Genomic DNA, 25,627 nt, shown 5'->3' on the forward strand with positions numbered 1-25,627 from the left:
TACTATTTTGCACTACTTCACAAATATATTTTGACCTTCCTGAAGTCTTTAGACTCGTATACATGATTTCTTTCTTTCGCTCTTTTTTTTTTTTTTTTTTCTTCTTCTTTTTTCTTTTTTTTATATTACTTGTCTCACTCTTTTTTTAACCTATAGTCTGATAATTTTTTTTTTCAGCGCGTGTCAGATCTCCTTTCCCTGTGTGTGAATGAAAGGAAATGCTCTAAAATAAGCTTTTTGACATATAATTTATAATTGGATATAAGAACCTAAATGAAGATGGGGTCATTTCAATATATATTTTTTTTTTTGCTCAAGATTGTATTAATATATATTCTACTGTGTGAAAGTACTGTATATGGAGAACAAGTGATTTTGTAAAGAATTATCAAAGATTGGATGTGTATAAATCTTAATAGAGCAAAATTAACAAGATTTTATTGCATTTGTCCACAATAGACATTTATGCTCGTGAAGTAGACAGGAAACACAAATGTTACTGTTTCATAAATTTTAATACAAAAATCCATAAAGGCACAATGTATAGTGTTTGTTTAAGCAGTATTGATATTGCGTATGTGATATGTGCTCATATACAACAATATCAACAAGAAATGAACCTTGATTGCTACATTTCCTATACAATGCAGCCATATGTTCCATGTCAAAAAGCATGAACAGATCCATTTTAAAAGTTTTAGAGTAGTGAACAGTCGGTTCCGAGTCAGTGAACAGTTGTTCAGAACAGCTCTGGCTTACTGAGTTACTAATCGGGTAACTGGGTTACTAGTGTTGCCAAGCTGCCACTCTTGGGCCCTTGGACCCTCTGTGCTCCAGGGGCACTGTATCATGGTTGGTCCTGCACTCTGACCCCAGCTTTCTAACATCACTGGTATATGTGAAGAAAGAATTTCACTGTACTATAATGTATATGTGACAAGTCAATAAAAACTTTAAAAACTTAACTTTAAAAAAAAAAAAAAAACTTTAAACTACCTAAATAATGTTGAATGGACAGCTTGTTCAGTATTCCTATGGCATTTCTTTCCTAAACCAATGAAAAAAGGAATGCAGGTCCTGTTGTGCTGCTGTAACAGCTTAAGAAAACCTCTAATTTTTGTGCAGTGGCATCCAGCAGCAGTTCCTTTAAGTCCTGCAAGTTGCGAGGTAGGGCCTCAATGGCGTGAATTTCTATAAATCCGGCAGATGTTCGATCGGATTGAAAGCTGGGAAATTTGGAGGCCAAAGCAACAACTTAAACTGTCATGTTCCGCAAAAAGTCAATGAGAAATTTTTGCATTGCTGAAAGAGGTTATGTTTATTACAACGTAGGGTTGTTCCATAGTCTGCAGTGATGACACCTTTCCCTCAGAGTCATATGGGTTAGCTGTTGCTCTGCACGCACATCAGTGCGCTTGCAGCCAGTTTTCTAATTGTCTTTCTTTAAACCACTTTGATAGGTACTAAATACTGCATATGTGGAACGCCCAACAAGATCTGCTGTTGTGGAGATGCTCTGGCCCAGTTGTCTAGCCATTACAATTTATCAGAGTTGTCAGAGTTTTTCATATCTTTACACTTGCTAATTTTTTTTCTTCTTTCAAAGCATAAACAGTGAAACTGACTGTTCATTTGCTGCCTAATATATGTGTCTATCTGTGTTTTGATTAAACTGTGTTTTATTTTCTAGTACTAAAGAAGATCAATTCACTGTATCTATACAGCCAGCCGTAGGAGAACTACTACTTCCTGTCACCATGTCTGAACAGGACTTTAACCGAGAGCAAGGTAACATACACAAATAAGTGAGACAATAAATGCAATATCATCTTATAGAAATTACTAATTCTTAGTTCATAGCTATAAATAGAAAAACAAATAGTTCTGTATGTAATAGTGGTTCCATGGGTCTATATAAACGCCCAGGGAATTGAGAATCACCTGGATATTTTCTTATATTGAGAGTTGAATAAGTGTTTTAACTGATCCCCTGGAAACCCCACCCCCTTTCCTGCACCCTGCATAGTAGTCTTTAATTGATTTGCTTGCTTGAAAGATGCCCTTACTTTCTGTCACAGTACATTTTGAATGTATTTAGTTAATTATTACGAAAAGAATACATATTCTTATGTTTGACTGATTTAACCATCATTAAAAAGTGAAGTCAGAAATAAGAAATACTTGGCACAAAAAAGGTGTATATTTATGTAACATTTGTATATGTGACTATAAGCTATTCTATTTGGCTCATACATAGAACCCTTAGGAATATTTTAGAAAAAACAAGAATTGTTCATTTGCTGTGAACATGTGGAAATTTACAGGTAAATGTGCAAATTACTGCTGTCACATGGAACACGTCACATCATCAAATGTAGCTCTGTAATAATTTAAACATGAGAAGCATTAAAGCGTAACAGCATTTTTTTTTTTGTAGACAGTATAATACTGTTTGCTTATGTATTACCGTAATTTCCAGACTATTAAGCGCACCCAAATATAAGCCGCACCCACTGAATTTTACAAAGATTTTTATTTTGAACATAAATAAGCCTCACCTGTCTATAAGCCGTCTACAGTGAAACTAATGAACTTTACACAGGCTTTCACGAAAGACAGTGTCTGTTACACTGCTTGTATCTAAACAGTAGCCTACCAAGAAAGTCATTGTTCACTCTTTTCCTCCTTCCTTTCACAACAGTTTCTCTCGAGAGTTTATCTTTTGGCATCGTCGTGCGTTTAAAAATCACCACCGGTAAAGCTTTTCTCCCGATGCCGTGCAGCTCAAAACACAGGTGAAACCAGGAAAAATCCATAAATCAGCCGCTTCGTTGTTTAAGCCACGGGTTTAAAGAGTGGGATAAAAGTAGCGACTTATAGTCCAGAAAATACGGTAGCTGATTTAGTACACAGTGAAATGAAACAACGTTCCTCCTGCACCCTGGTGCTACATTAAACAACATGGAGCTACATCATAGAAAACACAGGGCTAAGGACTAGTGTCCTCACCACATAAAGTGCATTGTGCAAGACAATACAGCACAGTGCAAGACATCACAGTCCAGTCAAGTCACAGTCAAGTCAAGATGTTACATTGACTGAAAATGCTGATTGATAATATAACCCTTCTTTACTTTAACCTCCTTTATTTATTATTATCGTTGCTATTTATTTGTATAATACATTTTTTATTTGATTTATTTATTCATTTTATTATTTCTTTCTTTCTCCATTGAAAAATCTAATTAACTGCTGGGTTTTTTTGCCACTTGACAATGTATATGCATTAGAATGCTTTTCTACAGCAGTAAATTGCTTTGTTAATAGTACATTTGTTAGTACCCTATTCTTATTTATCCAATCTTTACAAAAATGTATAAAATTTAATAGTGTATACATATACAGTGAGGAAAATAAGTATTTGAACACCCTGCTATTTTGCAAGTTCTCCCACTTAGAAATCATGGAAGGGTCTGAAATTGTCATCGTAGGTGCATGTCCACTGTGAGAGACATAATCTAAAAAAAAAATCCAGAAATCACAATATATGATTTTTTAACTATTTATTTGTATGATACAGCTGCAAATAAGTATTTGAACACCTGTCTATCAGCTAGAATTCTGACCCTCAAAGACCTGTTAGTCTGCCTTTAAAATGTCCACCTCCACTACATTTATTATCCTAAATTAGATGCACCTGTTTGAGGTCGTTAGCTGCATAAAGACACCTGTCCACCCCATACAATCAGTAAGAATCCAACTACTAACATGGCCAAGACCAAAGAGCTGTCCAAAGACACTAAAGACAAAATTGTACACCTCCACAAGGCTGGAAAGGGCTACGGGGAAATTGCCAAGCAGCTTGGTGAAAAAAGGTCCACTGTTGGAGCAATCATTAGAAAATGGAAGAAGCTAAACATGACTGTCAATCTCCCTCGGACTGGGGCTCCATGCAAGATCTCACCTCGTGGAGTCTCAATGATCCTAAGGAAGGTGAGAAATCAGCCCAGAACTACACAGGAGGAGCTGGTCAATGACCTGAAAAGAGCTGGGACCACCATTTCCAAGGTAATGTATTGCGGGGCCATGTATTGCGAGATTTTGGGGAACAACCTCCTTCCCTCAGTTAGAGCATTGAAGATGGGTCGAGGCTGGGTCTTTCAACATGACAATGACCCGAAGCACACAGCCAGGATAACCAAGGAGTGGCTCTGAAAGAAGCATATCAAGGTTCTGGCGTGGCCTAGCCAGTCTCCAGACCTAAACCCAATAGAGAATCTTTGGAGGGAGATCAAACTCCGTGTTTCTTAGCGACAGGCCAGAAACCTGACTGATCTAGAGAAGATCTGTGTGGAGGAGTGGGCCGAAATCCCTCCTGCAGTGTGTGCAAACCAGGTGAAAAACTACAGGAAATGTTTGACCTCTGTAATTGCAAACAAAGGCTACTGTACCAAATATTAACATTGACTTTTTCAGGTGTTCAAATACTTATTTGCAGCTGTATCAGACAAATAAATAGTTAAAAAATCATACATTGTGATTTCTGGATTTTTTTTTTTTAGATTATGTCTCTCACAGTGGACATGCACCTACGATGACAATTTCAGACCCCTCCATGATTTCTAAATGGGAGAACTTGCAAAGTAGCAGGGTGTTCAAATACTTATTTTCCTCACTGTATGTATATATATATATATATATATATATATATATACCCGTGTGTATGTATGTGTGTGTGTATATATATATATATATATATATATATATATATATATATATATATATATATATATATATATATATATATATATATATATATATATATATATATATACAGTGAGGAAAATAAGTATTTGAACACCCTGCTTTTTTGCAAGTTCTCCCACTTAGAAATCATGGAGGGGTCTGAAATTGTCATCGTAGGTGCATGTCCACTGTGAGAGACATAATCTAAAAAAAAAAAATCCAGAAATCACAATATATGATTTTTAAACTATTTATTTGTATGATACAGCTGCAAATAAGTATTTAAACACCTGTCTATCAGCTAGAATTCTGACCCTCAAAGACCTGTTAGTCTGCCTTTAAAATGTCCACATCCACTACATTTATTATCCTAAATTAGATGCACCTGTTTGAGGTCATTAGCTGCATAAAGACACCTGTCCACCCCATACAATCAGTAAGAATCCAACTACTAACATGGCCAAGACCAATGAGCTGTCCAAAGACACTAGAGACAAAATTGTACACCTCCACAAGGCTGGAAAGGGCTACGGGGAAATTGCCAAGCAGCTTGGTGAAAAAAGGTCCACTGTTGGAGCAATCATTAGAAAATAGAAGAAGCTAAACATGACTGTCAATCTCCCTCGGACTGGGGCTCCATGCAAGATCTCACCTCGTAGGGTCTCAATGATCCTAAGGAAGGTGAGAAATCAGCCCAGAACTACACGGGAGGAGCTGGTCAATGACCTGAATAGAGCTGGGACCACCGTTTCCAAGGTTACTGTTGGTAATACACTAAGACGTCATGGTTTGAAATCATGCATGGCACGGAAGGTTCCCCTGCTTAAACCAGCATATGTCCAGGCACGTTTTAAATTTGCCATTGACCATTTGGATGATCCAGAGGAGCCATGGGAGAAAGTCATGTGGTCAGATGAGACCAAAATAGAACTTTTGGGTCATAATTCCACTAAACGTGTTTGGAGGAAGAAGGATGATGAGTACCATCCCAAGAACACCATCCCTACTGTGAAGCATGGGGGTGGTAGCATCATGCTTTGGGGGTGTTTTTCTGCACATGGGACAGGGCGACTGCACTGTATTAAGGAGAGGATGACTGGGGCCATGTATTGCGAGATTTTGGGGAACAACCTCCCTCCCTCAGTTAGAGCATTGAAGATGGGTCGAGGCTGGGTCTTCCAACATGACAATGACCCGAAGCACACAGCCAGGATAACCAAGGAGTGGCTCTGTAAGAAGCATATCAAGGTTCTGGCGTGGCCTAGCCAGTCTCCAGACCTAAACCCAATAGAGAATCTTTGGAGGGAGCTCAAACTCCGTGTTTCTCAGCGACAGGCCAGAAACCTGACTGATCTAGAGAAGATCTGTGTGGAGGAGTGGGCCAAAATCCCTCCTGCAGTGTGTGCAAACCTGGTGAAAAACTACAGGAAACGTTTGACCTCTGTAATTGCAAACAAAGGCTACTGTACCAAATATTAACATTGACTTTCTCAGGTGTTCAAATACTTATTTGCAGCTGTATCATACAAATAAATAGTAAAAAAAATCATACATTGTGATTTCTGGATTTTTTTTTTAGATTATGTCTCTCACAGTGGACATGCACCTACGATGACAATTTCAGACCCCTCCATGATTTGTAAGTGGAAGAACTTGCAAAATAGCAGGGTGTTCAAATACTTATTTTCCTCACTGTATATACGTATGTATGTATGTATGTGTATATATATATATATATATATATATATATATATATATATATATATATATACATACACATATACATACACAGTACAGACCAAAAGTTTATATATATTATATATACAGTAAAGACCAAAAGTTTGGACACACCTTCTCATTCTAAGAGTTTTCTTTATTTTCATGACTATGAAAATTGTACAGTCACACTGAAGGCATCAAAACTATGAATTAACACGTGGAATTATATATGGAATTATATACATAACAAAAAAGTGATCTGAAATTATGTCATATTGTAGGTTCTTCAAAGTAGGCATCAAGAGAATGCCAAGAGTGTGCAAAGCAGTATACCATATATATATATATATGGTATTTGATGTGTCATATCAAATCAGTTAAATGTTAATTATACATTGAAATAGGAATTAATAAAAGTGTGTGGTAAGAAACGTTGTAAAAATGTATTTACACTAAAACTTTTTTTTTTTTTTTTGCAACAGGAAAGCTCCAGGGAATGAATGAAAACTCAGCCACAGTTGCCATGTCATCCAAAAACAGCTCAATCAGTGACAAGATCATGAATGTGGCTAACATGGGTGTGGTGCCATCTGGAGAAAATAACATGCACAGGTACAAAAAAGAATGTTCTATCTATAAACTAATTTACCTTCTCCACTGTTCTTACATCTTTTGACATAGCTCTTAGGGTGTGCTGAGAGATGTACAGTAAGTGTTAGTCCTTATTATTATAAATAGGCTAGTAATGATTACTAACATCGCGGAGTGGATATTTTGCATTAACACATTAAGATACATGCAGACACTCTCCTGATCATGGTTTTTAGATGAGAGCTGAGTTTAATTGGATTATAAAATAATAGTTTAACAGCAGACAACCTTGAAAGCAGTAATCACAATGGGTACGGCTCTTAAAATGTCCATGAAATAGTCGTCCCATCAGCCACTGCCTAATGGCACATAAGAAAGGATGTGAATATAGGTATGATCTATATGAAAGGATTTTTACAGGGGCATTGTGCCGTTTCTGTTGACTAGGTGAATAACAAATGTTCTAGCTCTGGGAGTTTCTGGTTTCTGCATAAACATAAGTGTGATATAACTGCTTATAAAATAATTTCATATAAATGTCTTTGGCTTAGAATGACTTTGGCCTATTGTCAAACTTTCTAGAGAAATGAGAATCCATTCAGATTTCTCATGGAGCGTTTTGTTATCCTTTTGGAAATGTAAACCCCTTGTAAGAAAATTTATCAAGGCAGCTGTACCTCTATAAAACAGATGAGGAGTCAGTGCTAACAACGGTGTTGATTGAACTTTCCTTAAAAGATTTTTCTTTACAGAGTCCAAATTCATAGGCCCTTTTCATCTGCCCCTGCCGCATTATAATACATTTAATTTCTGTTTGAATGGACACTGACAATCAGCTCGACTGTCCATCAGCTTTTTGAATCTCAAGGCACTTCTGTGTGTGCAGCTCTGCATGCAAGTCAGGAGGCTTGCAGGGGCGGAATATTTATAATTGCACATAACGTGTAACACCAAAAAAATCTGAAAAAACATTGCTGTGTTTTACCCTAGAAATAATTCATAGAGGATAACGTAGACAAATGCTAAGTTTTTAAAAGTACTGTGGAACAAGAAACCTTGCGATTTAATAATATCAGATGCACCTCGCAGCTAAACAGTTAGGCTCTTATGTGGCATTGCCTCAAAGAAGTGCATACTTAAGTTGCGTAGCTCGCTTGTAGGAGGACTTCACTCTAGCACATCTGTGTGCTACTTTTACCCTTGGTTGGGCTGCTGGAACAGAAACACTAGACATCATGTTCAAGATGCCATCACAGTATGGAAAAAGCAAAAAAAGTGGAAAAGCAAAAAAGGTTATTTCAGCAGCTGTTTCAGCAGTTGTGACTCCTATTAAGTTCTGACGTTACTCCAAGGAGGAAACAGTAACCTAAGCGGAGTATCTATCTGTGAAGATACAGGGCCATGAGCACTGCAGATGGTGCAGAAACAGGAGAACTGGGCAAAGTTCTGGGCTGAAGATAAATTGAACCCTGTTCAGCTCTCATCAGCTTTCGATTCGGATTTAAGGAGGTTGAAATTATCCCTTTATCAAGGAACAAACCAACAAGTTCTGTAAACAATATACACACAGCAAAACAATCAGATAGCAAAAGAACTGTTATTAGTAACTGACTGAATGTGACTTTTGGTAAAGTTGCTGGTTACATTGGAATACTAGTATTTTTATCTTATTTCTAAGAAATAGTTGAGCATAAATATATGCAGCTTTAAAAACATACAATGACCAGAGAATATCATTTGGCTGCAGTAGACCAATAACTCCGGGAAGTGTTTTGCTCAGTCACCATGATTGCATTTTTAAAATAATTAAATGATTTAATGAAGTGATTGCCTACAGATAAATATCATAATGAAAATATAATGAGCCTGTGCAAATATAGCACTAAAAACCCAGCATGAATAAAAATATCATGAAAGTGGTTATTCTTAATTGCACACTGTTGTTTGTTCATTCAGCCACCCTTTTGTATCAGACCTTTGGTTGCGCATGATTCATCCGTAAATGCGTTTGCTTTCTGTAAGAGCTGAAACAAGTGGGCTTTTATTGACGACCACGGGATTATGAAGCACATCAGTAGTGTGTGCACACAGTGGTTCTCTTCACTATACAACCCAGTCTGTATAAATATTAGACAGTACACATGCAATTTGTGATAGAAGAGTATCTGCAAGAATGAAAGGGAAAGTTTATAGGACTGTGGTGAGACCTGCGATGTTGTATGGATTAGAGACAGTGGCATTGAGTAAAAGACAGGAGGTGGAGCTGGAGGTAGCAGAGCTGAAGATGTTGAGGTTTTCGTTGGGAGTGACGAGGATGGACAAGATTAGAAATGAGTTTATTAGAGGGACAGCACATGTAGGATGTTGTGGTGACAAGGTGAGGGAGGAGAGATTGAGATGGTTTGGACATGTGCAGAGAAGGGACATGAATTATATTGGTAGAAAAATGCTGAAGATGGAGCCACCAGGTAGGAGGAAAAGAGGAAGGCCAAGGAGGAGGTTCATGGATGTGGTGAGGGAAGACATGCAGGTAGTTGGTGTAAAAGAGGCAGATATAGAGGACAGGGTGGTATGGAGACGGATGATCCGCTGTGGCGACCCCTAATGGGAGCAGCCGAAAGAAGAAGAAGAAGAAGACACATGCAATTGCTGTACAGAACATGTGGAACACCCAATAAATAATTGTTTCCACTGAATAAAAAGCACTCACCTTTCATTTCCAGCCTTTGTGTCCTTGCTACGGATTGACATCTTAATAAATTACATTTTCGTTTGCTGTGTAAAAATACCAAACCAGCAGGTAGTTATCACCTCCAATCCAGATGGAACAATGAATTACAGATGCAAGACTGAAGATAATGCTGTTCCTATTTTAATAGCATTCACATGGTTAACGGATATGCAAATGAAATGCTTATTTTAGTACAATAATGTTCATATTACCTAGAATGGATCTAAATGTGTTTTTCTGCCATTTGCACTTATACACGCTGTTGAATGCGTCTTAACTGTCATCATCATCATCATCATCTTCTCCCGCTTATCCGAGGCCGGGTCACGGGGGCAGCAGTCTAAGCAGAGATGCCCAGACTTCCCTCTCCCTAGACACTTCTTCCAGCTCTTCCGGGGGGACACCGAGGCGTTCCCAGGCCAGCCGGGAGACATAGTCTCTCCAGCGTGTCCTAGGTCTTCCCGGGGGTCCCCTCCCAGTGGGACGCGCCCGGAACACCTTCCCAGGAAGGCGTCCAGGAGGCATCCGGAACTGATGCCCAAACCACCTCAGCTGACCCCTCTCGATGTAAAGGAGCAGCGGCTCTACTCTGAGCTCCTCCCGAGTGACCGAGCTTCTCACCCTATCTCTAAGGGATCGCCCAGCCACCCTGCGGAGAAAGCTCATTTCGGCCGCCTGTATCCGGGATCTTGTCTTTTCGGTCATGACCCAAAGCTCATGACCATAGGTGAGAGTAGAAAGTAGATTGACCGGTAAATCGAGAGTTTCGCCTTGCGGCTCAGCTCTTTCTTCACCACAACAGACCGTTTCATCGACCGCATTACTGCAGAAGCTGCACCGATCCGTCTGTCAATCTCCCGTTCCACCCTTCCCTCACTCGTGAACAAAACCCCAAGATACTTAAACTCCTCCACTTGCGGCAGGAACTCTCCACCAACCTGAAGTTGGCAAGCCACCCTTTTCCGACTGAGGACCATGGCCTCGGATTTGGAGGTGCTGATTCTCAACCCAGCCGCTTCACACTCGGCTGCAAACCGTCCCAGTGCGTGCTGAAGGTCCTGGTCTGATGAAGCCAACACGACAACATCATCTGCAAAGAGCAGAGACGAAATCGTGTTGTCACCAAACCGGACACCCTCCGGCCCCTGGCTGCGCCTAGAAATTCTGTCCATAAAAATTATGAACAAATGTAGTTTTAAATGCTGTATAAAAAAGAAGCTTGTGTGTGACTAAAACATGCTCTAGAAAAGCATTTAGTTGTAACTACCCTCTATAGTCTATATTAATGCATAGTTTGTTCTTATTTTCTACGGATAAAATCATTATCAGTTAATATTTTAATGGTTTCAATACTCCAGAAGCATGAACAGGGACATAACAATCAACAAAATATCTCGTCTCTGCATTGGCACTGAGGAGTGGGTCTCTGCCTCTTGTCACGCATGCACATTTGTGGACAAGGATGGCTTTGGGAGTCCTACTGCAGTGGCGTTTTTTTTAATGTCACACCACATTTTCTTTACGTCAGTGTAGCTTATGTATTTATGTCCACAAAAATAGCAGCAAATGCTGCATTCGAATCAGTCGCAGTAAATTATGCTTGTGTTGCTATTACAAATTCATGAAAATGGTTTAAAACTTTTCAAAAAGAAAGAAAAGAAGTGAAACAGTCACAAGCAGCATGATGGTAGAGGGTTTTTTTTTTTTTATGCATCATGTCAGTATCTGTCAGCAGCAGTAGAGGGCAGTGTTGTTTGTGTAATGCAGACAGATTACTGCACTGAGGAAGTGTAGCGTGACCTTGGAAATTGTGATCAGCCGACAAGTAATGCAGCATCTTCTACTTACTTTGTTTTAAATGTCTACTTTGAAAAAGCACTATATAAATTTGACAACTCATCACTGTCACCTTGGTTGCAATTTAAACATTATAAAAATAAAAAAAAACACACAAATCGTAGATAAGGCTATTTTCCCTTATGTAAGAATGTAAAGGTTCTAAAATGTACAATTAAAATAGCACTGTACCTCATTACTCTCAAATGTCATTAAGGTTTAGGATTTGAATAAATTGTGTCGAAGTACTTTTATTTTGCACAACTTTAAACAACTGTAGGTTCGCACTGTACACGCACTTCTACTGGGTAGCAGGAAAGAACATATCTAGAAACGCAAATCATATCTTCCAGGTTTTCTGTACCAGACGTGTGTTGATGTTGATTTAAAGAGGAGATGTGTGTGCATATGAATGAGTGGAGAAATTTGTAGAAAAAGCTTGTGAGGTTCTTTTTTAAGAATAATCAAGAATTAGTTTTACAGAGAAAGCAGTCAGTTTTATTTTAATCCAATTAAAGGAAATGTAAAACTCCCAGAAATAAAATTGCATGTCTTGTTGATTTTAGTAAGCAGGATTTCATTACTGGAAATAGAAAACGAATACGAGAAAACAAACAATGATTACATGCTTACTTTGTGTGGGGAACAGCAAATGATGTACTGTAATCATTGGCTCTTTCTCTCAGACTATGTTACATCCTGACTTGTTTAACTTGTATACAAATACAGCTTAGTATGTCCAGAAAGTTGATGGCGTGAATCCGAAACAAATATATAGAATTGGCACTTTAAACATGCAGCTACTACTGTTTTCTTCCCAGGCAGGACACTGAATGCAGCAAAAACTACTGGATTTAATTTAATGCCATCGCTAAGGACGAACAAGTATGCTAGTGAGATATTATGCAATATCTAAATATCATTACCCACAGCAGTATATAATAAAGACAGTGTAAATTGCCAGCAACGTTTGCGGGTGTTTTTTGAAGATGTATTTGCGAAGCTTTCAAATTTTTTTCTCTGATAATCTGTTTTTAAAAAGACTTAAGTCTGAAATGAGTGTATAAAGTCTTACTCATTTGTAAAGACTGGAGATGTAGAAATGTTAGAATGGTTTGGTGGTTATACAAAAATGAATACATGCCAGTGAGTAGAAATACAAGGAAGTGTTGGAAGAATAGCATATAGATGGAGAGCAATCATTTCTGTTTTACAGCACTCGTGCCTGAAGCTGGTCTGGAAAGTGTAGCAGTGTGGGTGTGTACTGATTGTGAGAGACTGTCAGACAGGTTGTTTACATTTGGTAGGTGCCTATGATGTATTTAACAGTCTAGCATTTAGACATTCAGTAAGTATGGCAATCGTTCAGGTTTCCATTGAAGTTTACGCAGCCCTTGAAAAAGTGTTCTGGGCGGACAGCAGAAAAAGAGAAGAAGAAAAAAAGGAAAGAAAAGTTGTGTGTGGTTAGCATAGCAATGGTCATTAACGTGGAATAAGTGCTTTAAGGTAGGTGGGCAGTGGGGTAGTGTGGAAGAATTTGGGAAGATTGGAAACGTCGTCCACCTGCATTCTGTATTTGTTGCAGAAGTCAGATGGGTTAAAGGGGCCAGTGATCTTGCAGTAGTCCACTTGGTGGCTTATGTAGCTATATCTATGCAATGAATTGGCTAAGCGGAGCATTTAAATAGCATGGTAATGGCAAAAATGGTAACTAGGCTACTTTGTTTGCTTCCAGATTATATACCACTTCAAGAAATGTATGCTACTTTTAATCAGCATGTTGGTCTGTTGCCCCTGTGGTTAATGGTTTCCTTCGTTACAAAAAATGCAGTTTGATAGCTTGCTAATATGACTTGGAGCCTGTAAAACAGTTTAGTTCTTTGGTCTCTCAAAAACTCGATTTGTTTTCTCTTTGCTCAACCACATCAAGTTCGAAACCTTCAAAAGAAATTTCTTAAGGGGAATACTGAAAATACAAGAGTGTTTGTGTGACACTTTCCACGTGTAGATTTTGATCCAGAAGTGACCATGAGGAGGACACCTGAGGGTACAAGAGTAAAAATTATTGAGAGTACCCAGACTTGAAGAGGAATCTGTTTCCTATTAGGTGATGCTTGATGGTGTGACTTTAATATCTTTAAATAATACAGCTATTAATTAGAAAAAGAAACCTGTACTAAAGGAGAATCTGCATGAAAATATTCTAAGAGCATAGGGAAATCTTTATGATTACATCAACAGTTTATCGAAGGTACAAATTCGAAAAATTAAACTGGGGCGAAAGCAGTTTTTGGGAAGTAAAGTATCAGTAGCAGAAATGTAGCGCATAGTTTTTGTTTTCCTTTTCCGTAGGTACAGAACATGCATGGGTGTTGATTCTCAGTGTTTGTAGTGGTTCAGCATTTCAAAAGAAAATTGAAGAAAGGTGCATCACGGCTATATGTGTAGCGTTTGCGTGTATCTGAGGGTGCTAATCTTATGGCCTTGAGCAGCTGGTTAGCAGTTGTGACTGCCCCTGTAGGCAGCATTGTGTGATGCTGTCACAGTTAAATAGGGATTTGTGTCTGTTGGGTTATGGGGAGGGGTGCAATGGGTGATTGGGCTGGGGTGGCTATTGTGTTGCGCAATGGGAGGTGTGTCACTGAAAAAAAGGAGGACCTGTGCGTGTACTAAACGGTTCATTGTTGTGATATGGCGTCAAAGTGGAAGCAGATGGCAAGGAAGTATGAGTGTGTGTTGGGGTGATGGTGGTGGGGATTTCTCTCAATGCACTACAAAATAAGCCTCAGATATATATACACACATACTTGCTCTTTGTGTCGCACACACCCTCCCCCTTTGAGATGCTCTGTGACCCCAGTGTCTGTACAGGGCAGGTGGGTGGGCATGTGGGAGAGACCGATTGACAGACGGCCTCTCTCAGTCCTTAATAGCTTTTTAATCAGCTGCCATAATAGACTAGCTGTGTCTCCTCCTGAGCTAACACGTTCTGTTTATTTTCTACTTAGCACATTCTTTTTTCTTTTTTTTTTTTTTTTACAAAGCTTTTTAATAGCTATGTTCACATGCAGCCTAACATCCATTAATCCAGCGGCTCGGTTGGAACGGGGGGGGGGGGGGGGAGTCATGCTTAACACTAAATTAGAATAAACTGATTATTTTGCTGAATATTTAAATTACTTTTATTTGTTTTATTACCTTTTACTATTTTAAATTAAATCTCTCATCATGAGACCCTTTAGTAGTACAGGTTTTTCTTTAAATAAATCACAATCAGAATGAGACTTGATCACATTAATCGAATGTAATTCTGTTTATGTTTAGCATTCAGTGTTAAAGCACATGAATGCATATAATGTGTTTATATTATTACTTAATAGTTATATTAATAATAGTTGTAGATTTGTTGATCATAGTTTTGCCAGAATTAGATTTTCTGCATTTTTTGTATTCTGGTACTAGGAAAACTAGTGGATTTCATGTCTCGCTTTATAATGGGAGTTTTGGTAAATTAATTACTACCTGCTGTAAAGCTCTAAGCGTTATTGTATTAACCTGTAGAGTAGCAGTTCTTTGTGGGGTCGTTTGCATGTGTTGTATTTTATGGACCCAATATGTCTGGTTGACGGTTTTTCAAACCATATTTGCAGAATTTTTTTTTTATTATTATTATTAATTATTTTTTTTTTTACTACAGTGGTACCTCGACATACGAGTGCCCTAACATACGAGTTTTCTGAGATACAAGCGGTCACTCTGTCAATTGTTTTGCTTTGATACGCGAGCAAAAACTTGAGATACGAGCTCGAGACGCCGCTGCTAGATGGCGAATTGAAGCCAGAAAGCAAAGATTTTGACGAAAATTAAAATAAGCAAAGAAGAAAAAGTACACAAAGTTTAGGGATAAGTAGTGTGTAGGAGTGATAGTAAAAAAACGAGTTTTCCCTCCGCCTCCGCTTATCGCCCCTAACCCCCCCCCCCCCCCCCCCCAACACACACACAAACACACACACACACACACACCCCCCACCGGCATTTTCGTTAGCTCAACTTGTCTCATCTCCAAGGAAAATACGCTGAATAAAACCTTATTATATCTTTACATACTCTTTTATTATGTTTTTATACAATATTTGTCATTTATAAATAAATGTGTCTTATTCAAAAACACGTAAAAAAAACAACTGGGGTGGCATTTTGGGGGCTGGAACGGATTAATGGCTTTTCAATTAATTTCAATGGGGAAAATTGCTTTGAAATATGAGCAATTTGACATACGAGCAAGGTTACGGAACGAATTAAACTCGTATGTCGAGGTACCACTGTATTTGAATGAGACAATCGATCAGAATTTCAGCTTTCCCATCCTGTTTTGTAAACAAAGATACATTGATGGAAATAGTGTTTAGCCCCTCAACATGTAAACGGCAGGAAGTGAAAGCTGAAATTCTGATCTATCATGAATCTTTTGAAAATCATATGTCATCAGTGTGCAAGCAAACAATAGTATTGGGTTTTCTGTTCCAATACTTTCAGTAGGGACTGTATGTTGTGAACTAAATGCAAGAATAATCACCAAGTATGTGCACATTTAGACTTTGAACTGAAGAGCTGTCTGTGTTTTCATGTTACAACATTTTACTGCAAAGGCAAAAAAAACAAAACAATGCCATGTAATTTTGGTACGTTTTGCATGCATGTTTGTTTAGTCCATGTCTGTATTTCAACACTGGATTTTGTTTTTAGAATTATGTCCAGAAATCGGAGACAGTAAAACCAAATAAACTTACTTTTCTATTTATTATTTAAAACATATGGTCTACATGAAATGTAAATGTGTCTGAATTAATTATAGGTATATAGTTACCAATAAGCAGCATATAATTAATTCCTGTGTAAAAAAAAAATAAATAAAATAAAAGGTAGTGCTGTCTCCAAATAACAAGAATGCATAATAAACAGCTGTACAGCTGCCATGTACTTTCATAGTGTTGCATACATTTCCAAAACCCTGAATTGTAATTCCTCTTTTTGTTTGTGTGTATGTAGGTTTGCAGCCAAGCTGGTGAGCTCTGGCACCCTGGTGCTGGTGATGGTGGTACAGAAAGATGCCAGTGTTCAACTCACTGTCAACACAGAAAAGACAGTCATCGGCTCAATGCTGCTCCATGAGCTCCAGATAGCATTTGGTGCCCCCTAGAACACACCTTATACCTTATTATACCCGCATTTTAACTAAAACATACTCCGTATGAAAGAGAGAGAGAGAGCGCGCAACTACTTACTTCTGATCCAAGCCAAATGTATGTTTTGCCCAATAATCTAGAAAAGATTTTCTGGATCATGAATTTAAGGTTTTTTAATCCATTTCAACCCTAATGTTTTTTGTTTTTTGTTTTTTGTTTTTTTTAAATCTAAGGCCATATGCGAACAATTTCCTAAACAAATGGAAATCCTGTTTATTAAAAACTCACAAAAGAATTATATATATATATATATATTTGTGCATTTGTTAAATTCCGGACGTTTTGTGCAAAACATATTCACGCATCCTTAAGTATTTGTAAACGACGCTTTAAATGTGTATAATTTTTTTTTTTTTATAAAAGGTGAGATTCTCTCCTGTACACGACATTGTAGGTTGGAATGTGATATAGTCCTGCGTTATATCCCTTTATTGAAGGAATTCAGCAACTGGCCGTAGATTTCCATTATATTATTACCATTAAAATGTATAAACATTTTTTTCATTGTTTACTCAGTACAGAGGAGCATTACAATTCTGTGGTAAGTACACCTCCACTACAGATTGATGGAGCTTGGTGGACTTGATGCTCTTTTATTGCATAGTGCTCTTTATTCAGGCTCAGAAGCCATAGTCTTACAGACTGTAGCCATAACTCTTACATACATGCACTCTATGCCATCATCAAAAAGGTCGTCCTGTTGACATTTTTATGAGAACGTGAGTGCATCTCTCTCCATCGTGCCTAAGTGTAGGTTGTAAGAATGCCACGGAACCATTAGGATGTGGACACGCACACATACATAATTATTGATCTTAGTTGCTGGGTTTGTTATGTTTAGACCTAGCTGGAAAAGTTGCTGTATTAATAAAGAAAAGAAAAAGCTTAAATAAAGAACAACATAAACATTACAAAAAAAAAATGAGCTGACATTTATTTATTTTTATTCACAAATAACATTCTTAAAATAGTCATTTAGGTCGTACGTGTGAGAAGGGAAAACAAAAGCACATTCCCAGTTAGACCAATACAATCCAAATGGTCAATTACTGCTTTGAATTATTTATTTATTTTGTGTTGATGAATGGCATTGATGTGTCCATATTGTGATGGAAACACGTGTTTCTGTCTCGTTCCAAGATAAAGCAAGAACTCAGGAGTTGGGAGACATTGGAGTGATAACTCTCTAATTATTTTTAAACTGTCCAATGCCTTGTGTAAAAGCACAGAGCTGTCAAAGCTTTGCATTCATATCAAAATTGTTTGTGTGTGTGTTATGACTATTGTCATGGCAACTGCCTATTTGAGCCACATGCTCTACATGCTGTAACGCAACCATGCTGTTAATTAGTAGCTGGCTGTAGGTGGTTCGCTCGTGCCTTACATAAGACCCTGGGAATTAATTGCCAAGATTGTGTGCTCGTGCGGTTCCATCTACATGGCTCCGATTTGTGTTTCTGGAAAACTGAACTTAAATGGTAGATTTCGTTATGAGAACAAGTCACAAAAAGTTCTGCTTGACGTATGGAAAAAAAATGTTAATAAAGAATGTGGTAAATGTATTAATTTTTTTTGTTTTTCCTTTGCATTTGAAAAGTCTGACTGACTACTGATAGTAGACTTTTATTTTCTATTGCTATTTTTTCTTTTCACAGTGAGCTGAGCATTCGAGCTCTTGCCCAAAAGGAAGGAATACATCTTAGGTGATATTCCAGTTCAGCACAGGGCATTATGCTTGCACATATTCACATATGCACATTTTTGGATAGAAAATGAGAGAACTGAGACGGGAAACTCAATTTAAAAACTAAGATTTTATCCTTTTTAGTTTAAGTATGCAGAGTTGTATTTCAATTCAATTAAAAGTCGTATTTCCTATCAAATTTAACAATAGGCATTGTCCCAAGCAGCTTTCCAGAAATAATTACAAATGATACATTTTAAATGTATAAATTAGTCTCCAGATTTATCCCCAAGTTTATCCATAATGAGCAAATGGTGACAGTGGCAAGTAAAACACTTCCTGAGATGGTATGATGGAAAGACCCTTGAGAGGAACCAGAGTCAAAACTGAACCATCTTCATCTAGGTGACACCAAAAGTCCATTCATTAGAGTTTTATCATTGTTGAGGTTATCAACTGTTCACTGATTGGAGATTGGAATGTAAAACTCTACATGGTTATTATAGCCCAAAGCCATTGTAGCAAACTCTTCCGTCTCTATTTTCATCATTTGGCTCAAATGCATGCACAGAAATGTCCTTTTAAAATTATCTTTATAAACATTGCTGCTCCTTTCAGTAAAGCTTAAATGTCTGACATAATTAACAAGCACCCAGCCATACTTCAGGATCCATAACATGACATTTAACCTCCTGGCTCCTTATATATATATATACCACCGCACCCCCACCCACACAATCCTACTAATACTTATCTATTTGTCTGCATACCATAATACAGGTGAGCACACAAATTAGTCGTGTACAAGGCGCTTTATTAGCTGTTCCTGTGTGTTGCATAAACTCACTCCTTTTGTATATTACATTAGAAGTATAAATAATTCTCAATGTAATCCAGTAGTCACTACATCCATTACTTAACCGACTGCTTTTTGTTTGCATGTCCTTTCTGTATACGAAAGCTCAGTAAATCTCATCCTGTGGGTTTTTTTTTTCAGCAGCTGTTGCCATCGTCAACTGAATTACATCCTCTAACATGATACAAAAAAAAATATTCCTCTAATCTCAGCACTGCCTCAGGCTTCCCTTCTGGGGGCTCAGTGAAATATACTGTGTAACAGCAATTCAGCCATAAAACATGGCTCTTGAATAAAAGATAAATGTGTGTCGAATCTGTCTGGATAAACCAACAAATGCTGAGCAGGCACAAAGCAAATTGGAAATGGAGAGACCAAAAGTGCACACAGTGTTTGTCATGTGTTAACAAGTTAGCTGTGGCTAATCTGTTAATGTCACAGGGTATTTGTTTTTCCTCTCCCAAATAATTAGATGCCCAAGAGTGGCATCTTGGAAATTTTGAGGCTTGAACCTCCGACTTTCCGATCAGTAATTCATTGAGCCTTAATCAGAGCTACCACTTCTCCGTTTATTTATTTATTAATTAAAATGGTCGGCTAGCTAATTAATGGTAGCTGTCAGTATTATTCTGAGATTTTTTTTCTGATAAAACAGTCACTGTGTAGCCAAAAGTATGTGAGCATAAGGAAGTTAAGGTGTTTCAGACACATCCGTTGCAAACACGATAGAGAGCTTAGCTCAAATCCTGAAAATATATCCTGAACACAAACACCAACATGAGAAGCAGTAGTATAATGATATATTTGGTGATGTCAAACTATCATTGAATGCTGCATTTGCCAGTCAGTTTATTACATTTCTGCCCTGCTGGATGAATCCCAGTCAAATGTTAGTGCTGTTATTGTGAGATGGAAGTGTTTTAAGAGCAGAGGTGGAAAGTAATGAAGTACAAATACTCCGTTAATTCGTTTTAAATGTATTTTTCGCACAACTTTTAACTTTTATTCATAAAATTTTTACACTATCTCTACTTTTTATCAGACTCATTAATTTAGTTATTATTTATCTGATGATCCGCTGTGGTGACCCCTAATGGGAGCAGCCGAAAGAAGAAGAAGGTGACAGGACTGATATTTTCTCTTCTCGTTGTGCACCGTTTTCAGCCCATCAACCTGTTTCCTTTTAACGTGGCTTTTTCCTACCACTGGTGGATCTTTTCCTGGCTCTTACACATCTCAGGCTAGTTTACGAAGCTTACAACAAGGGCTATATGAGGCTAACGTAGATGAGGCCGACTGAAAGACATTCCTTATCACTTGCTCATCATCTTTGTGTTGGTTGTTCAGCCTGGATACGTTTATTAGATAACAAATTTCTAAGAAATTCCTTTCTTTTTTTTTTTGTATTTATGTATATATTAATACGAGATCCAGTTACCACCATGACACTAACACAAGTAGTAGTAATGGCTACTTATTATTTGAGTACATGTCAGAGCCCAAACTTCTTTACTTTAACCTGAATCTGTCTCGTCAGTACTCCAACTTTTGCCAGAGTATTTTGAAACATGGGTATCTGTACTTCTACTTGAGTGAAGGATGTGTGTACTTTTGCATGCAGCACATAAAAGTCTAGTACAGAGTTTTAAACTTCCTCTGGAAGCACAAGAACTTTGCATCAGGAGCTTTGAGAAATGGGTTCCCATGGCTGTTTTTAGGATTTGGTCTAGGCTCCCTCGTTCCACTAAAGGGTAATGTTAATGTTGCAGCACACAGATCTTTTTTAGACAACTGTATACTTTGTCAAATTGTTGTCAAGATGATATGCCCTTGTGTACAAAGAAAGATCAATAAAGTTGTGGTTTGGCAGAGATTTGCATGAAATACCTTTCAGAAATGCAGGTTATTTAAAGTTTATAGATGTATAAATGTGGAAACATGTGGAAATACTTATCTTTCTATAACTGTGTAATATATGTCAAAAGGTGCATAGCCAGGAGATTCATTGTAGTTTCGACATTAATTCTAGTCTGTTTATTGATAGACATGAGGGCAAAACTAACTATTGTAGCAATTTCAGTCTTATACTATCATAGCAAAACTGTTTGTCAATTGCAGTTCATGTCTCACAGTAAACTTGTGTCTTTGGAGGAGGCCGTGTGGATTTATCCTCAGCAGCAGTAGTGTTTATTTAATAAGAACTCCAACAAGAAGTAGGGCAGGAATGGTCATGATCTGCGGACTGAAAGCAACAGGGACCGACTTTGGGACACTTGACAGTCACATGCGGGCACGTTTTTCCTGCACAGCTGATGACTTTTTGTCCAAAACTTTTGCACTGAAAGAAATGTGTATTTTAATGAATTGTAATACTGAAGTACACTACAGTTATTTCTTAAATTCTTGACTGGTTGTTTAGACAGCTAACAGGTCAAGTGGTTACTATAGCAACTGTACAGTATTTTATTGATGGTGACCTCCAGTGGCGAAAAGTGGAAATGTCAGATGAGGGCGTCAATGTCTTGTTTACCTGAGAGAAAAATGTTCTCCCCTTTGGCCTTTATTATACTGTACCTAAAGCCCAAGTGCTATAGGTACAATAAATATTATACTAGATGGTCAAGATTACAATAGGTTTTGTGTGTGTGTGTGTGTGTGTGTGTGTGTGTGTGTGTGTGTGTGTGTGTCAAGTCAAGTCAAGTTTATTTGTATAGCGCTTTTCACAACAGACATTGTCTCAAAGCAGCTTTACAGAAATCAACAGTCAAGGTGAATGGTGTGTATCCCTGATGAGCAAGCCATGGCGACTGTGGCAAGGAAAAACTCCCTTAGATGTTATGAGGAAGAAACCTTGAGAGGAACCAGACTCAAAAGGGGAACCCATCCTCATTTGGGTGACATTAAGAGTGTGATCATAAATCTTTCAACAGTACAGAACACTGGAGAGAGAGAACTAACATGAGCACTGGAGTATAAGATTATAAGTAAATGTTCTTTCTACAGTCTTTGGTATAAAAGTAGGACATTTGTGATCATCACAGATCCAGCATCAGCTTCTTCATGCCAGAGCCTTTAAACACTTCAGGAGGTCCAATGTCAAACTTCACACATGCAGTGGGAGTGGAGCTGGCCAAACCTCAGGAAGCCTCTAGTGTGTGTGTGTGTGTGTGTGAGAGAGAGAGAGAGAGAGAGAGAGAGAGAGATGCAGGATTTGTGAGAGGTGTCATAGTTCGCCTGTCACGCATGTGTAAACCAGTGAGGAACTGTGTGATGTACTGGGTTGTGCTCCTACATGACAAATAATCTAGAGGTCATATGTTATTGTACAGTATGTAAAAAAATCCCACCAACACTTCCTGCATACGTCTCTACTACAAGTCTTTCCAAGACTCGGGTTTCCAAGTTTCAACTAAGAGCAAAACATTCTCTATACCAGTTTCACTATAACATGCACTTATGAATACCACAAGCCATTACAATCCAATATATACAAGTAGAAGTCATGCTTTTATTAAATTTCTGCTCTTTGGCTTTTATTGCTTGTTATATTTTTTTAAAGGTGACAAAAATGATGACATTATATATTGTTTGAATGCATTCACATTATTATCCTTCATAGAAACAAACATTTGATTGCTAAAAGCTGCAATAAAACTCCATTTGATTACAGCAGTGCAATTTGTAATTGTTAAATAATAGGCTGACTAGAATGTATCCTAATGATTGAGTGTTTTCTTTTCGCATTAAAACCTCCATTAAAGACCTAATGTCCCTCACTTGGTGCAAACACTTAAGTGCCATTCTGGCAGGTGTTTTATGAGCACCTGGGTTTTATTTTTCTACTGCGAAAAACCAGAAAGTGCTGTAATGGCAAAAAGCTAAGAGTACACTCTCTCTAGTGTCTTAATTAGTGGCTTATTGTGCATTGAGAGGACTGAACTGGCTCTATTGGAACCATAAAACATGGCTCAGTGTGTTTTTATCCAGTGGAGAAAAGCTCTAGTTGGTTAATTAAAGGTAAACAGACAAATGCATATATAGACCTTAATGTGTGTGTGTGTGTGTGTGTGTATATACGCGTGCACATGTGGCCGTGTGCACACATGCTAGTGTAAATTGAGGGCTAAAAAGAGGAATCAAAGTGAGTTAATATGGATTAATGAACTGAAGGGCTTGAGCGCCGAGAGTGGATTTGGGTGACATGCTTGACTGGTCTATTCAACCCTAATTTGGCTGTGTAAAGGTCGCCCTCGTGGTACACACGTGCACACACACATACACACACAGCTGTGCGTATCTCCAAGTTTAAGCCTAACAAAGACCTGCATTAATGTCTCCTTCTTCTTAGCCACCATTTCTCCATCTGAAGGAAAAAGCAGGCATCCAGCATTAAAATCCCTATTTGCACTCATTCTCCAGTCTTGGCTTTTTACATTAAGGCCTCTTTCATAAACAATTAGGATGCCGTCACTGGCTTAATCAAGTGGGTGCTTTCGAGAGCAGGCTTGTGAGAGGACTTTTCCGAATGGATGATGGTTAAAAAGACCAGATGCAGATCAAGGCATACAGGATACATTATTAAAGAATTCATCTTATCTGTGTGTGTGTGTGTGTGTGTGTGTGTGTGTGTGTGTGTGTATAACAGTCATATTAGATGTTATAAAAATGAAAAATAACTTCAAAACCATAACAGTATATCAGATTCTCCGAACGAACTGTTTACAATATAAATGTTTTCAAGAAACGTACTACTACTCTGTAATACTGTATGGCGTCTGCATATCTGTTATAAGCAGATTGTTGTATCCTGGGTCTGTTTTCATAAAAAAAAATCAAGTTGTTTGGTAGGTTACAAATGCTATAATGTACATGCATGAACTACTGACTGTGCACAAAAAACTAGTGTTAACTGACCCCTGTGTCTTCAACATATATGACAGTATATAAGACTATGAGCAAATCAGCAATGATTTGACAATTTTTCGTGTTACTCATTGGATTCTTTATCAGATAGAGCTACCAAAGGCCACTTTGTAGGCCTAAAGCTAATGCGTGTAGTGTGTGTGATGTGCGTCTGATGCACTGCAGTGTGTAAATCCAGCACTTTTTCCAGATCCACCAGAGATGCACTGCTAAACAGGTATTATTTGCATGAAATCCTTAAAAATTTTGAGTCGTACGAATAGAAAAAGAGGTAAAATTTCGAAAATATCTAGAATATCCTAAAAAAAATCATACTGAAAATTACAAAGAGTGTGTGCGCAGGTGCGCGGATGGTGGCCGGTGCTGATAGGAGAATCTGGATGAACAGCATTCAAGAAGTGCTCACCATGATGGAGGGAGGAAAGGTGGAAAACAAAAGCAGGCACTCTGCCCCTCCTCGCAATATGGATTACAAATTGGCTATTTGTGTCACGGCTCTTTAGGGGCCAGGAAGCAATAGGCGGACACACACACATACACACACACACTCTCTCTCTCACACACACACAGCTATCCTGTCTCCCATGGGATTGGCGGTCTATATGGTGTCCTGGTTCGGGACGGGGCGTAATGATGTCACGGGAATGCGCACGCCTCCTAACACTCCTTTTACTCCGATTTCCCCACGCGCTCTCATCAGCATGCTAATTTCTCCATTTAGAAACATTCTCTCCCCCCTTGGTGAAATTTCCAATGGATTTAAAAAAAAAAAAAAAAAAGAAAAAGAAAAAAAGATGATCAGGCACTGAGCCTTCAAATAATTAAGTGTCGTGCTAAAGGGGGGCCGGTACGGTCACGCGCGTTTAAATGCGCATCTGATTTTGCGCCACTTTGATTTGGGCCACTTTTGGGAAAAAAAGAAAGACGGGACGTTTTGCAACACGCCCTCTATATATTTCTTATCCAACACGTCCCTCTAGGCTTCACGTGTGACTTAATAGACTGAAAGGCATCGAATCAAAAAAAAAAAAAAAGGCGCATTTTAAACGCGCTCCTCTTTGTTCAGCTCGGTGGTCCCGCAGGCCGCCGCGTCAAATGGAGGGAGACTGAGGCTCTAATTGCGCAGTTAAATGGAGAAAGTTGGACGGAGATTAAGGAGCCACTTCACGCTAATCCACTCCGTTTTATAGCTTTAAGACGAACTAAGGGTGTGTGACCGATGGGTGTGTTTGGGGTGTGTGTGTGTGATTGAGTGGTGGAGTAAAACCAAGGATAACAATAAATGGGATACACTT

General features: G+C 38.2%; 1 protein-coding gene and 1 long non-coding RNA gene across 4 annotated transcripts in view; both read left to right on the top strand.

Moving 5' to 3' along the window:
• Positions 1 to 18,428, top strand: part of ap3b1a (adaptor related protein complex 3 subunit beta 1a) — a 69,721-nt gene extending 51,293 nt beyond the window's left edge. For 2 of the 3 annotated variants that reach the window (XM_083565042.1, XM_083565041.1), the window contains exons 25-27: positions 1,691 to 1,788; positions 6,948 to 7,077; positions 16,673 to 18,428. In XM_083565042.1, coding sequence (XP_083421168.1) covers positions 1,691 to 1,788; positions 6,948 to 7,077; positions 16,673 to 16,823 — 379 coding nt within the window. In that variant the 3' untranslated portion in view covers positions 16,824 to 18,428. Of the gene's footprint in view, positions 1 to 1,690; positions 1,789 to 6,947; positions 9,192 to 9,692; positions 10,076 to 16,672 lie in introns of those variants that run through there. The other variant, XR_014537324.1, reaches the window with a different exon arrangement.
• Positions 18,429 to 19,273: 845 nt separating this feature from the next.
• LOC310739397 lies at positions 19,274 to 24,322 on the top strand. The gene is made up of 2 exons (XR_014537376.1): positions 19,274 to 22,092; positions 22,562 to 24,322. It is a non-coding gene; the product is annotated as an uncharacterized lncRNA (long non-coding RNA).
• The last annotated feature ends 1,305 nt before the right edge of the window (positions 24,323 to 25,627 follow it).

The sequence above is a fragment of the Silurus aristotelis genome (genome assembly GCF_946808225.1).
Source record: "Silurus aristotelis genome assembly, chromosome: 16".
Taxonomy (NCBI): domain Eukaryota; kingdom Metazoa; phylum Chordata; class Actinopteri; order Siluriformes; family Siluridae; genus Silurus; species Silurus aristotelis.